This window comes from Cnephaeus nilssonii, assembly GCF_951640355.1.
Source record: "Cnephaeus nilssonii genome assembly, chromosome: 19".
Lineage (NCBI taxonomy): Eukaryota > Metazoa > Chordata > Mammalia > Chiroptera > Vespertilionidae > Cnephaeus > Cnephaeus nilssonii.
The window spans coordinates 4,892,269-4,906,639 of NC_137090.1; the positions used below are offsets into that span (position 1 = coordinate 4,892,269).

The following is a 14,371-nucleotide window of genomic DNA, read 5'->3' on the forward strand; positions in this document are numbered from 1 at the left end:
GAAAGGGAGAAAGCAGAAAGGAAGAAAAGAAGAAAAGGAGAGGGATCAGACAGCAAGTGACAGAGAGTGAAGAAAAGAAAGGGAGAGTCGATCTGGTGAAGGGCAGGCTGTGTCCATAAAGGAGTGGACAGACGGGGCTGGACAGGAGGTTGAATTCTATGTTGCTGCCCCATAGGATTCAGACTCTCGGTGTTTGCTCTCGGCCGGGATGCCGACGGGACTGAGAGGCTAATGCAGTCGTCTTGACATCTTATCTTTATGGCAGTGTTTGTCAGCCTGTGTCCCCTGGAGGGGACATTTGTGGTAGAAAGGGCGGCTATTTGACTTACCTGTTTGCAGATACCCCGAGCCTCTGCCTTCAACAAATAGCCAGGCAGGCATCGCAGCTGATGGAGGGGACCGGGTGTCCGGGCTCCACACCTTCTCAACACCTTGACTGACAGAGGTGATCGCGAAGCTCACACTCCAAACTTGATGTCCTTGACTGGCGTGTGACCGAGTCTTTAACATGTTAACCAGTCCTGTGCTGGATGCTCAGGAGGATACAAAAGATATTTGATTGAAAGCCAATGGTTCTGACCCAGCCAGTGTAGCTCAGCTGTTTGAGCATCAACCCAGGAACCAAGAGGCTGCCGGTTCAGTTCCAGGTCAGGGCACATGCCCGGGTTGTGGGCTCGATCCCCTGTGGGGGGTGTGCAGGAGGCAGCTGATGGATGATGTTTCTCTCTCAACGATGTTTCTATCTCTCTAACCCTCTCCCTTTCTCTTTCTCTAGAATCAATAAACATTTTTTTTTAAAGAAGTGCTCTGTAGCAAAGGTGTGGGTTCTCGGCAAGAGACACACGTATGCTCCATCAGCCTCAGTTTCCTCATCTGTAGAATGGGAATCACAACGGTACCTACTTCATAGAGGTCCTGTGGGAATTGAAATGAGAGAGAGGAAGCATGTAGAAGGTGCTTCCAACAGGGCTTGGTACCCTGAGCACTCAAACAGTGTGCTAATTCTCTTTTTGGATTTTAGCAGTCGAATTTGTGGTTAGGATTCCATTGTAAGCAGTTGGACATTTCTGTTATGTTTTGATTTTGAGTGAAGGAAAAATGAGAAGATGATTTTTTAAAATAGTTGTTTTCTTTGACCTAATTTGAAAAATCTTGACATTTTTCTCTGACCGGTTTTGCTGTCAGCCAGACCTGGCAGGTCTCTGTGGCATTTTCAGAGCACTGTTTCATCATCTGCTTTACAGTGACTTAGCCGTGCTCTTTGATCAAGGTTACAAAATTGGGAAGAAATCAGACAGGGCCATTAAAAATTGGGCTGCGACCCTAGCTGGTTTGGCTCATGGTTGAGTGTTGACCTGTGAACCAGAAGGTCACGATTTGATTCCAGGTCAGGGCATGTGCAGGCTCAGTCCCCAGTAGGGGGTATGCAGGAGGCAGCCGATCAATGATTCTCATCATTGATGTTTCTCTCTCTCTCTCCCTGTCCCTTCTTCTCTGAACTAAAAAAAAAAAAATCTATATATATAAAAGCCAAGCAACCAGAAGGACCGGAACGACTGGTCGCTATGACGCACACTGCAGCTAGCCAACCAGCCCGATGGGGGCGGGGCCAGCCGACCAACCACCCCTTCCCCTCCCCTGGCTGGCCCCACCTCCGATTGGTCCCCCCATCAGGGGCAGGGCTGGCTAACCTCCGAGGCCCCCCCCCCAGCCCTCCCGCCTGGCCAGGCCCCAATTGGCCCTGATCGCGGGCGTGGCCAGCTGGCCAAACTCCTGCAGCCCCTCCCCCCGGCCGGCCAGACCCCACCCATGCAGGAATTTGTGCACCGGGCCTCTAGTTTTTAATAAAGAGATAAATTTTAAAAAATCAGTCTGTGGACATAATGGAACTCACCAGTGGCTGTCAGTTTTTAAGCTTATTATTATTATTATTATTGTTGTTATTTGCTACCAAACCAGTGATTGCTAAGACACCTAGAAGACATTTCGTAGGGCTTAGATTTTAAAACAAATTGTAAAATTCTTAAGTTTCCAGGCCAGTGTTTCAGGAAACCTGGGAAGTGTGGGTTATGTCACCTCAGACTCCCCCCTTTTCCCGAACACGTGGCGTCTTTTCACAGGCGAGTTCACGTAGCTGGCCTCAGGAACAGGCTTTAGGCTGAGTCCCTCCCGTTGAGTGTAGGGCTTCATGAGAAGGTGGTTTATAAAACAGGACACTTGCAAAAGGAAAAAGTCGCTGAAAAGAAATGTTTGCATTTTGCTTCCAAGTACATACAATCAATCAGAACAGCAAGGGTACATTGGCTGACAGAGAAACAAACAGACTCAAAGTCAGTTGCCGCTTATTTGAAAGCAAAAGCCGTTTTAGCTGCTGTTTTCTGAGCGCTGGGCATGCAGGAATGCCGTGTTAACAAGAACCGTGAGAATAACAAGAACATCAAGTTACGTGCACACCTATTCCTGACATATTAAAGCCATCCATCACGTCACGTAATTGACACTGTTCTTGCAGCTGGGACTGCTGGCGGCTTTTACGGGATGTCCCAGGTTTCCTGGTGTCCACGGGGCACGGGAGGAGAAAGAAGACGCCACCAAGCCTTCGGAGGCGGGTGGCAGAGCGCCCGAAGGCTCCCATGCCACGACCCCCACCACCTTCAACAGGGGCAGAGGTGGGCGTGGAGGGAGGGCGGGAGAGAGAAGGGAGTTTTCCGTCTCCTTGGATAATGATTGATGTATTGTTTGTAAAAACTCGCTGTTGTTTATCGGTGACTGACAACCAGAGTGATGGGAGGCTATGAAATCACGAGTAAATGTTTTTCAGCAAAAATGCACTGTGCACATTAAACTGTCTCTAAACAGGGTTCCAAACGTCACCTGCGCACACGCGCACTCTGACCTCTCCAGCCGGGCCGGCTCTCAGGCCCCTGGACACTCGCCTGCAGACTTTTCCCGGGGATGAGGCTTCTGAACGGCTCTGGGAGTTGACTTGTCCGCTGCCACTTTGTTCAGCATGAGCAGGGCGAGCTGGGCGGCTGCTGGGGCGCCTCTGTGTGTGGCTGGCGGCTGATTTCCTCCTGCAGCCCTGGGAGCCAGGCTTCCTGAGTGGCCTGTTCCAGCTGGGAGCCGGAGCCGGAGCCTCTCACGGAGCCGGAGCTGCGCAGTGACCCGCAGGGGGGTCGGGTGGAGGGAGAGAAGGAGGCCTGGCTCTGGGTCACCCCCGCAGGACCCCGGGCCTCTGCTGGCCGTGTCCTTCACCATCAGTTCCCACCCAGATTTTTTGAAAACCAAGTGTCCCTTTTCATTGTTCAAAGGTGGGGCATTGTGGACTTCTCAAAAAGAGAAGGCATTTTTTTTTTTAAGTTGCAAATTTTAACTGTAAATATGAGAGAACCTGTTTGAAAGATAGATCGAGTCCAGCCAGCATGGCTCAGTGGTTGAGCATCGACCTATGAACCAGAAGGTCACGGCTCGATTCCCGGTCAGGGCACATGCCCGGGTTGCGGGCTCGATCCCCGGTGTGGGGCGTGCAGGAGGCAGCCAATCAATGATGCTCTCTCATCATTGATGTTTCTGTCTCTCTATCTCCCTCTCCCTTCTCTGAAATCAAACATGGGCTCTGTTGCCTCACACGTGTGCCTTGCATCGCGCGCGTGTGTGTGTGTGTGTGTGTGTGTGTGTGTGTGTGTGTGTTCGATGGCACCAGCTGCCGTGAAAATGAAGGATAACTTGAGAGATTTAGACATCCGGTCCATTCTCCTGAATGTGGGATGCTGATTAATGTTTAAAAAGCAGCTAAGCCTGTGTTATGTCCTACGAGAACCATTTGGGTTTCACATTAGGAAATAAAACCCATGAGAAAAAATGCCAGCTCATCCAGTACTGACCATATTCCCTGGCCTGGGGACAGGAACCCTCCCAGGTACACCACCACCTGCCAGGTAGGGGGCATGTCCCCAAGTGACACGCTGCTCCGCGGCGGTACCTGGTGGCGTCACAGGGAGTCGTGTGGAGCTGAGCATGGTCTTCCCCTTTTGAGATGGGCAGTTTCCCCTCGGGCCTCCCCTACTGCCCACGTTGTAATCTCTTCTTTGTCAGGACCTGGCGCACCTGTGTCTCCTTCTGTTCCAGGGCTGACCCAGTCTTCCTTGGGGGTCCATAGTGCGCCCCCTTTCCCTGTCCAGGGACCGTCATCGCTGCTTAGGCCACCGGAGGCCCCAGGCATCGACTAACTGGAGCGGCCGGGGCGGGAAGCCATTGCAGATTTCTTCTAGGCGGGCCTGATGCTCACTCAGCAGGCCTTTCTCGAAGGACAGGGCAACGCGATCTCTAAGCAGCGCAGCCCTTCCCGCCCCCGCCCTGGAACAGGCTCGGGACCGGGGACCCCGAGCTGAACTTGTCGCTGGCCTTCCTGCAGCAGCGGTGCGGGATTTCACCGCACGAAATTTATGTAACACGTTTCCCCCGTAGGCTCGTCTCAGAATGATCTCTTTTTATTTTGACATGGATTTCGCTCTCAAACGTCTTAGTGAACATGTTTTTCCAGGCCACAGCGAGTACTTCTGGGAAAGAGGTGGTGTGAGTAATGTGGAGGCTGGAACGGAGGCAGCGCGTGAGCAGCCGCGGCCACAGAGGGGTCCTCGGTCACCCGCACAGCCGAGCAGCCCTGGCGAGGGGAGGAAGGCTCCTTTTTACTTGGGGTGCCATCTGGGCGTGCGGCACCACGAGGGAGGTTTTCACAGAAGCCCGGAGATGATGGCATCGTGACACACACCTGACTGTATACTTCTTCACACCCTGGCAACTGGGATCAGCCCATGACGTGGCATTGTTTCATTTCTCATCACTGGTACATGAGCCCAATGACAATTTCAACCCCTCCCTTCCCCCCCCCCCCCCAATAAAAGAAGCCACTGATGGTGCGAAGTGCCTATGACAGTGCTTTGAGGAACGGCGGAGTCTGTGGCAGTGAAGGCCAGATGCTGACTGTGGGGCGGTGGGCGAGGAGGGGGCGTGGCCATACCTGGAGGAGGGCCTCGCTCCAGCCCTGGCACCTGCGGTGCTGCCTGCTCCTTGGCTGGCGCCTGGGTTCCTGCCCGGGAAACAGTGTCCTCGGGCCTTTCGCCGGCCTGGGAGTCCCTGTGCCCAGCTTCGTATGGAGTTCGTATCGAGTTCCTAAAAAACTCCTTGGAGGCGAGGCTGCATGGCACTTCCATTTCCTTGTATTAGGAAGCCACGTCTGGCATAAAAACAGCAACAAACAAAACCCACAATTTCTCGGTTTCCCGTAAAGATGGGGTCTTGTTTCATTCTCATTCATTTGTTTCCATGGTGGAGAGACTAAAATCGCTTCCCTATAAGAATTATAGTCTATTTTTTGCCTTTCATGTTAGTGATCCCCACCCCTCCTTTTCCTTGGCTCCCTAAGAAAAATGTAAGCACCAGCTGATGTGACTCAGCGGTTGGGCATTGATCCAGGAACCAAGAGGTCGCGGGTTCGATTCCCTGTCAGGGCACATGCCTGGGTTGCAGCTCGATCACCAGAAGGGGGCGTGCAGGAGTCAGCCGATCGATGATGTTCCTCTCTCATGGATGTTTCTATCTCTCTATCCCTTTCCTTCCCCTCTCTCTCTCTAAAAAGCAATAAAAGCATATTTTTAAAAAAAGGAAAAATGTAAGCGATTTGACATGAAAAAAATGCAATCTTATAACAAAGCAGGTCTTGCCTATAAATGCAGTGACTGATGACCATAATCATTGAAGTCCTTTTGGGTCAATGAATAATTCTTTGATTATATCTAAGAGGAAGAAACATGAATTTATGTTCTGGGTCCTCAGATACCTTCTCCCGTTCCCTTCTTACTTGGATCTAAGACATAGGAAGTGAATGAAGCCATTGCCCTCGGGCAGGGCACGTTTTTGTGAGGCTGGAGGCTTAAGGAGCCATTTAAGAACAAGAATGCACAAATATCTTCCTTTATCTTTTTATAAAAACATATGGTCATGTGAACATACCACCCAAGCCAGCGCGATCCCTGATGCTTGCACTTTATTGGCTTCATAGATAGTCCATGGCTGCGGGTTCCAGGTTGTAATGTGTCCATCGGTACTGTACACATGTGAATTTGCTACTCGCGTATATGAACACAGGAAATACAGGTCACGTCTGTACAGGAACCAGATGGGAATATACAGGTATCAATGTGAGAACACAAGATTACAGTTTGGGTCTCAAACACACAAACACACAGAGACAGTTTTCTATCTTTGTTGAGCTTCCACATTTCAAAGGCCTGCTTACCTCTTGTCCAGACTCTGAATTGTCTGTTGGCATTGAAATGTTCCCTTTAAGAGGGAGTCAATCAATTGAATACAAGTCATTCATTCAGACCAGCTGACTCAAGCACTGTTCTCTGAAGTGGACTCATACTGAACAATTCCCTATTCTAGAAGCCAGGAGTGATGGGGGGGCAGGAAGGAAGTGGGTCGGGGGAGGGAGCCCAGTGCCCGTTGGCAGAGCTCGGCCGTACATTGATTTTTCGGGCGGTTCAGATACTGGTCTGGAGGTCTCCATTGAGGAGGGTTCTCTGGGTCTCCGTGGTCTCATTCAGCCGGGATTTGTCCTGCTTACTGTCACTCCGTTCCCCGTCGTCCGTGCCGGTCACCTTGACCAAGCAGAGAACGTTCTGGAAGCTCTTTTTGAAGTTGTCAGACAGGAAGGCGTACAGGATGGGATTGGCACAGCTGTTGGCATAGGTGAGGATCACCACAAAGTCAAACATGCCTTTGAGGGCCGGCGTGGGATCGATGGCCACGGAGACGGAGGAGACATTGAAGATGTAGAAAGGGAGCCAGCAGAAAATGAAGACCGCCACCACGATGGACACCATCCGGGTGACCTTCTTCTCCGACTTCTTCCTCTTGGAGGAGCCCACGCGGATCCCCGAGGACTTCACCTTGATGATGATGAACAGGTAGCAAAGACAGATGATGGTGAGGGGCACCAGGAACCCCAAGATGAAGGCGTAGATAATGAACCCCGTGTACCACGCCCCAGATTCGCCCGGCCAGTTAATGGTGCAGCTGCTCTTTCCCCACTGGTTGCTCCGGAGCCCCGCGTAGATCATGATGGGCAAGATGACCAGCAAGGAGAGTCCCCACACGGCCACGTTGATCATCTTGGCCGTCCGGGGTCTCCTCCACTTGGCCGACTTGATGGGGTGGACGACCGCCAGGTACCGGTCGATGCTCATGACCGTCAAGCAGAAGATGCTGGTGAACTGATTGATGCCATCCACGGTCATGACCACCCGGCAGATGGCCTTGCCAAAGGGCCAGTGGACCAGAGCCACCTGCATGGCCAAGAAGGGCAGGCCCAGCATGAAGAGCTCATCGGCGATGGCCAGGTTGAGGATGTAAATGTTGGTGATGGTCTTCATCTTGGCATAGCGGAGGATGACGTAAATGACCAGTGTGTTGCCACACAAGCCAACGATGCAGACCACGAAATAGATGAACGTGAGGACTGCGTTGCTGGTCAGATCATAGTATGGCTCCGTCTGGTTGGAGCTGTTGGCTGCCGCCACTGAGCCGTTGAGGTCGAATTGAGAGGAAAGCAATGGTTGGCTGCCGTTGAGCAGGCCATAGGCTGTATCCATGGCTGCCTGCCGTCTTAGGCTCGTTCCAACCAGCCAGAGATCTTACTCTCACCTTAATGGGTCCTGGAGGCAGAGGGTCCACTGTGGCATCTGCAGGGGAAAAGGGAAGATTGGCTCATCAGTCAGAGGCCACGTAAACGCTTACCCGCTTCCCAAGTTCTGGTTTACCCTCGCAGACACACTCTTCAGCTGAAAGGCGCATTATCTTTCCACATCAACGTAGAGCTACCAGCGCCGTCTCATCGGGGTGCAGAATGTTTGAGTTTTTCCAGTAGTGACGAAGAGTTGGGGTTAAGCCATCCTAGTTTATCTTGTCATCTTTGGTGACGCACATGTGGGGGATGGATGTGGCTGCAAACGAATGTCCTTTGATCCCTAAGAACAGTTAACTGGTCCAAATTGGGAGAAGGCAGAGAGGTCAGACACTGGCACTCTTGGCCTTTTCCTACGAGGAAATCTACCCGGACCTGCCGACTTATTTGGAGTTTTTCCATTCTGAAAACCCAGTGTGGAAAAATCCCAGACTTTGGAGGTGAAACAAACCAGGGTTCCACCACGGAGCCCATGGGACCCCCTGCCCTGTACTTAACTGCTCGAACTCTCATTTGTTAAGATGGGGGTGCCATGAAGGTTAAATGATGAAATGTATGTGAAAACGCCTAGCATTGTGCTGGGCTTATAATCGGAGCTCCATAACTGTTATCTTCCCCCCCATCCTCCCCTCTATCATCTCATTTATCTCTAATGTATTGAAATCTGCCTCCATCATGAACCAATGTATAGTCTTAAGTGTTAAACAAATAAAAATCTGGCTGGCTTTTATTTTAAAAATGTATGCCTTAGTTTATTTTTGTTTCTCCAATACCCTATGCCTAGGAGAACTCTTTTCTAAAGTCCCTCCATGGAATGCTCCAGAATACTTGTCTTCTCAAACCCCAGAGAATTTGCCAAAAACAGAAGCTAGGTTCATTCTCAGATTTGAAGAGAAGGTTCCAAACACTGATGCAGCTCATTCACACCCCCTCGATCTTCCCAGCCACCCTTGGAGGTGGGGATATTTGTTCCATCTTACAGATGAGGAGACTGAGACTTAGAGAGTTTAAGTGACTTGCTCCCATAATCGGTTGGGGCTGGGATCTGAACACAGGATACCCACCTCTTCTGCACTTTTACTCCCCTTTTCCCTCTCCAAGCTGAGAAAATGTAACCATTGGCTTGGCCTAAGGTATAAAGCAATAGCTCATCACATAATTCAACAATCTATCTGCAGTCATTCAGAAACCATCACTGGGGGCTTCTTTATTCTGGACACCAGGGTTGAACAAGACAAGGCTGGTGCCTCTAGGAGGTGATCATTTAGGCGGGGAGCCGGGGAAAGAAGCCAGCTCACACAGGGGGAGACCTGAATTGAGGTAGGAACAGAGGACTGAAGAATGCCTTCTGCCCCTGGAGAGTTCCGAGGGGGCTTCGGAAGGGGAGTGCTCGAGTGGGGTCCTGAATATATGAACAGGGCGGGAAGGTGGTAAAAGGATGGTCTTGTTTAGCACTAAGTGGGAATAGTCCACTTGGTGGACGCATTTCCACTGAGCAGGGCACTTTTCCTGCCTGAGTGAAGACGGAAGATAGCTCCTTTGCCCTGCTGGCATGACTCAGTGGCTGAGCCTCGACCTATGAACCAGGAGGTGACTGTCCCATTCCCGGTCAGGGCACATGCCTGGGTTGTGGGCTCCATCTCCAGTAGGGGGCGTGCAGGAGGCAGCCGACCAGTGGTTCTCTCTCATCATTGATGTTTCTATCTCTCTCTCCTCTCCCTTCCTCGCTGAAGTAAAAATATATATATATATATATACTTAAGAGAAAGCTGCCGAAACCAGTTTCGCTCAGTGGATAGAGCGTCAGCCTGCGGACTGAAAGGTCCCGGGTTCGATTCCGGTCAAGGGCACGTGCCTTGGTTGTGGGCACATCCCCAGTGGGGGGTGTGCAAGAGGCAGCTGATCGATGTTTCTCATCGATGTTGCTAGCTCTCTATCTCTACCTTCCTCTCTGTAAGAAATCAATAAAAAATATTTAAAAAAAAAAAAAAGAGAGAGAAAGCTTCCTCCTTTATTCTTGGGGAGACTCCTGATGAGGACTTAGCCACAAGTAGTTGGGGGGCCTTGTCCACTCCTGCCTCTGATTTGCTGTGCAGTCCAGGCGCATTGTGTCTCAGTTCTGTGCTCATTTCCCCACCACACAACTCTCTAAACTGGTCTGGGCTTCGTGGCTGACCCTTCTGCACAGTGCTTGGGGGGACGACCTTGGATGTAGTGTCTGCACTGGGTAAAAGGCATCCGTTGGCAGCTATTACAAAGGGAAGCTGTGAAGAACACGTTTTTCTATCCCTCGATAAACGTGGGTTATTTCCACTGTCATTTCTAATCTTCTTGTCAGGTATTTGAATTCTACAGACCCAGACGCCTGTGTACGCGGCCGGCATTGGAGCGTAATTTATCACTAGCCTTTCCAGGGTCCCGTCTGCCTAACGTGCCTGGTCACGCTCCCATGTCTGGGTCAGACCGAAGACGTGTGGGTGGCAGAACCTCTGCCTGGTGCTTTGGGACAGGGGTGCTGCTGGTGCAGACGTGCGAGGGAGGGAGTGCTGCCCTCCAGCCCCCACTGCCTTTTGGGTGGCGTCTCACTCAGTATGGGGGCAGTTTTTTTGTTTGTTTGTTTGTTTTTTCTGAAATAGGCTGAGAAGTAGCCTTTCTTCCCCTGTGAGAGAGAGAGCAGTGGGCAGGGTTCAGAGCTTGGAGAGGTGGCAGAGAGCTGGGGAGCCAGTCCGGAGTGGGAGAGCGCCTTCAAAGAAGACATGGGTTTAACTCACAGGCTCTCACTTCATCGACAGTAAAGCCACGGCCTGGGGCCTCCGAGTGACGGCTGCGGCACTGAAGGTGGAGTCCAGGGCCAGGCAGGCAGAGCCCCTGGCACTGTGCTTCAGTGAAACGCACAGGAAGTTGGATTTGGTGCTTTTTGGTGTTTCCAGCCCACGCGTCCAGAGACACTGGAAATGGCTGGCTGTTGGTTTCCTCTGGCACTGAGTCCTGGCTCTGTTGGGGAGCAGGTTAGAATGGTCTCAGCCCGCCCCTCCCCTTCCCAGGGGGGGGCTGTGGTTACCAGCCTAGGAACTGGCCATTGGGATGGAGACCAGCGTGTGTGTGTGTGTGTGTGTGTGTGTGTGTGTGATCCCCAATTCTACTGTGCTTCAGTTTTTTCTTTCTCACCCATATCGTTTCTTCATTCAGCCCCACCCCAATTCCCTTGGGGCCTGCTAAACCCCAGTGGATCCCGGGTTGGCTGGGGCCTGAGCCTCGCAGGGGGAGAGACTATCCCCAAGCGCCAAGTGCGTGCTGCCCCGCCACGCTAGGGCAGGGAGCCCCGGAAAAGCAGGCGGCGCTGGCCCAAGGGCTGGGGGAGAGGCGCGTCTCGGGACAGCCCGGTTGGTTCCGGCGCTCGCTTGGTTCCGGCACTCGCACAGAAAATCATCCGCCATCCCCCCCCCCCCCAACCCCACCCCTCACCCCCGCTGCGCTGACCCTCAGACCCACGGTTTCCTAAAGGATCCCCCGCTGTTTCCAGGGGGACCGGGGAAGACTGAAGATGGTCATGCTGGAAGCCCCAGGGTCTGTCTGCGAAGAGGCGGCGGAGCAGGGTGCGCTCTCCGCCGGAGCGCCAGGGAAGGGGCCCGAGACCGTCAGGGATGCGTCGGCCAGGCCGGGAGAGGAGCCACAGAGAGAAGCCCCTCTGTGCTCTGCCAGCTGTCCTCACGGGCTCGGATCTCGGGGTGCACGCCCACGGGAGCCCCGGCAGTGCCCCCACCCCTGCCGCTCGCTTGCTCTCCTCCCTTCCGACCCTTTTAAAGGCGGCTGACAGGGAAGTTGTCCCGTCGCACCCACCACCTGGACGCTCGGCGGGGGGGACGGAGACTGGACCAGGGCGCACGCCACACTTACCGGCATGCGCCGTGCAGCCACGTCGGTTCCAGCGCTCACAGTCCCCAGTCCCGCACTCACGCCGGGGACACTCGCCGGCGTTCATTCCCACCCAACCCGCCCCTGAGTGGCACCAGGACGGGGAGCTGCGCACTGGGACCCACGCTCCGGCCCATCCAGCCATCCAGGTGCGCACTACCGTGCAGCGCAGATGCACACTGCTGCCCCAGTGCTAGGGTCTCTCTCTCTCTCTCTCTCTCTCTCTCTCTCTCTCTCTCTCTCTCTCTCTCTCTCTCTCTCTCTCTCACACACACACACACACACACACACACGAAAACCTCACCTTTGCTTTCCCGCTGCAATCCTGCAATCCGCCAGCTCGGCTTGCTGGCACCTAGCGGCTGTCCCCAGCCCAGCCGGTGCCCGAGCGCAGCAGCAGCAGCTCGGCCGGCACCCCGCACCGGGCGGCCCCACCTGCCGGCTCCGGCTCCCGCCTCGCTGCGCGGAGAGCGGCTGGCGGGGCGCAGACCGTGCGCGCTGCTCCAGGCTCCGCTCCGCTCTGGGCGCTGGTGGCTGTGTCGCCGGGACTGGCCTGCGGAGCCTGAGCCCCTCGGCACATTTCCCCACGCCCCCCCTTACGTCACGGCAGCTTCGCTCCGCCCGTCGGGTCCTGTGGGAGGACGGGGGTGAGCCTGTGGAGGATCCTGCCGGTGGCGGTGGCGGGCGGGCTGTGCCCGTAGGCCTGGGGTGCGGGCTGGGGAGGGGGACGGGGGGGGGGGGGGCGCATGCAGGGTGAGAGGGGAAGGTCAAGCGACTTCAGTCGGCCTCCCCAAGGCTCGTGGCAGGGACACGCACTCCCTACCCTCCGGTTTCACAGAATCTGTGCTGTGTCACCCAGCATGTTCCAGGCAGCTGGGGTGGCGCCCGGGGAAACCCAGGGGCGCTTGGGCACCTCTCAGCCGGCCCAGTTTGCAGAGCTGTGTCTACTGTGGGCCAGCCCTGGGCCCTGGGCGCCAGGCCCGGGAAGGGCAGCGAGACCTGGGTCCCCCGGGGGAGCTCGCCTCCCTGCAGTGGCCAGCGCCTCTCCGCGGTGTGCGAGGCACTCAGGCTCCCACGTTGCAGGCGGAGGCTCAGGCTCATCCGGCCCGGCCCGCCTTCACACAGCCTGTCCGGCTTCAGGCTTCACCCAGCTCGTCCCCTCAGCAGGCACCGCTGGTCCCAGCCAGCCAGGCCCCTCCTCCTCCCGCTGCCAGGGAGCAAAGGGAAACCAGCAAGAAGTGGGAGGGATGGCACATCAAGTTGCAGCTGTTTATTTTTTGACTGTGATGATTCAGCCTCTGTTCCAATAGTTTAATAAGTCATAATCAATCCCGCAGCCTCTCCGTTCTCACCGCCCTCCACAGGCACGGACACACACACACACACACACACACACACGCACGCACACACGCACACACGCACACACACTCCTGAGGTCACGTTCAGAGAAGGCGAACACCAGCTAGTTTTCTCAGTGGGCTGAGTTGCCTTCGCCTGCCCATCCTATTCCCTGATTTCCAATTCGCCAGTGAGAAGTCCCAGTCCCAGGCTTTTTAGCAGGTAGGGTGAGCCCCACAGATGGGCGAGTGACTGGGGGAGGGGACCTCTGGGGAAGGGAGCAGTCAGCTGGGCCAGACTGTGTCCTGGGGTCCCCATGCGAGGGGTGGACATCAGGGGTTTTCATGGGCGTTCCTCTCTGAGGTGTTGGTTTGCAACCCCAGGAGTTCTCCGGGTGAAATTTGAAACCCCTCCCCCAACCCCGCCCACCATCCTTGAAGGGCCAGGAGAGACTGAAGAAAGGACAGACGGCTCTGATTGGTGGGTGGCAGTTCTCTGAGCTGGGGAGCCTTCACCGGAAGCTCGTGTTGGGCGGCCTTAAGACTAGTAATCTCTACCCTTACCGGTCGGCATCTTAAAAGTTTGTATAGAGTCCTTCACGGGGCTCCGTTACGTGACCATCCGGGGTGAGGGGGAAGGATATGCGCTCTCAGGCTGAGTCCTTGAAGCGGCTCCTAGTGTGGGAACAGTGTGTGGAACATGCACCCCGAGGACCAGAGAGCGGGGAGGAGGCTCTGACCTCTGGGTCCAGCTCCCGGGTCACCTGGTGGTCACGTCTTCTCAGTGACCTCCTCCCACAAAGCTCTTTACCTTGGATGAACCGATACGGTGAAGTCCCCCTTCGAAGCCTTTCTCTGTGATGTCGTCCCTCTTCTTCTTCCCACCCCCCCGCCCCCCCCCCCCCCCGCCGCCACCAGGAGTCAGAGTGGGTGGGCCCGAGCCACCTCACGCTCACCGTCTCTGCTGCAGGGCTGGACGAATGGGGTCTGAACAGCCTTGACCTTGACGACAGAACATGGGTAATGAGAATAATTGTTGATTTTGTACAGGTAACATAGACCTCCCCTCCCCCAGAACGCCTTAGGACAGTGGTCAGCAAACTCATTAGCCCACAGAGCCAAATATCAACAGCACAACGATTGAAATTTCTTTGGAGAGCCAAATTTTTTAAACTTAAACTTCTTCTAACGCCACTTCTTCAAAACAGACTCGCCCAGGCCGTGGTATTTTGTGGAAGAGCCACACTCAAGGGGCCCAAGAGCCACATGTGGCTCGCGAGCCGCGGTGTGCCGACCACGGCCTTAGGAGGTCTGACTGTGCCGCCCCTGCACTCAGCAGCCGCCCTCGGTCCCTTCCTACTTGCCTCCTAAG

General features: G+C 54.5%; 1 protein-coding gene across 1 annotated transcript; it reads right to left on the reverse strand.

Moving 5' to 3' along the window:
- Positions 1–6,545: 6,545 nt before the first annotated feature.
- Positions 6,546–7,655, reverse strand: SSTR2 (somatostatin receptor 2; the record flags this gene model as incomplete). Its single annotated transcript, XM_079798141.1, has 1 exon — positions 6,546–7,655. The coding sequence occupies one exon, from the start codon at positions 7,653–7,655 to the stop codon at positions 6,546–6,548; it is 1,110 nt and encodes a 369-aa protein (XP_079654267.1).
- Between the last annotated feature and the right edge of the window lie 6,716 nt (positions 7,656–14,371).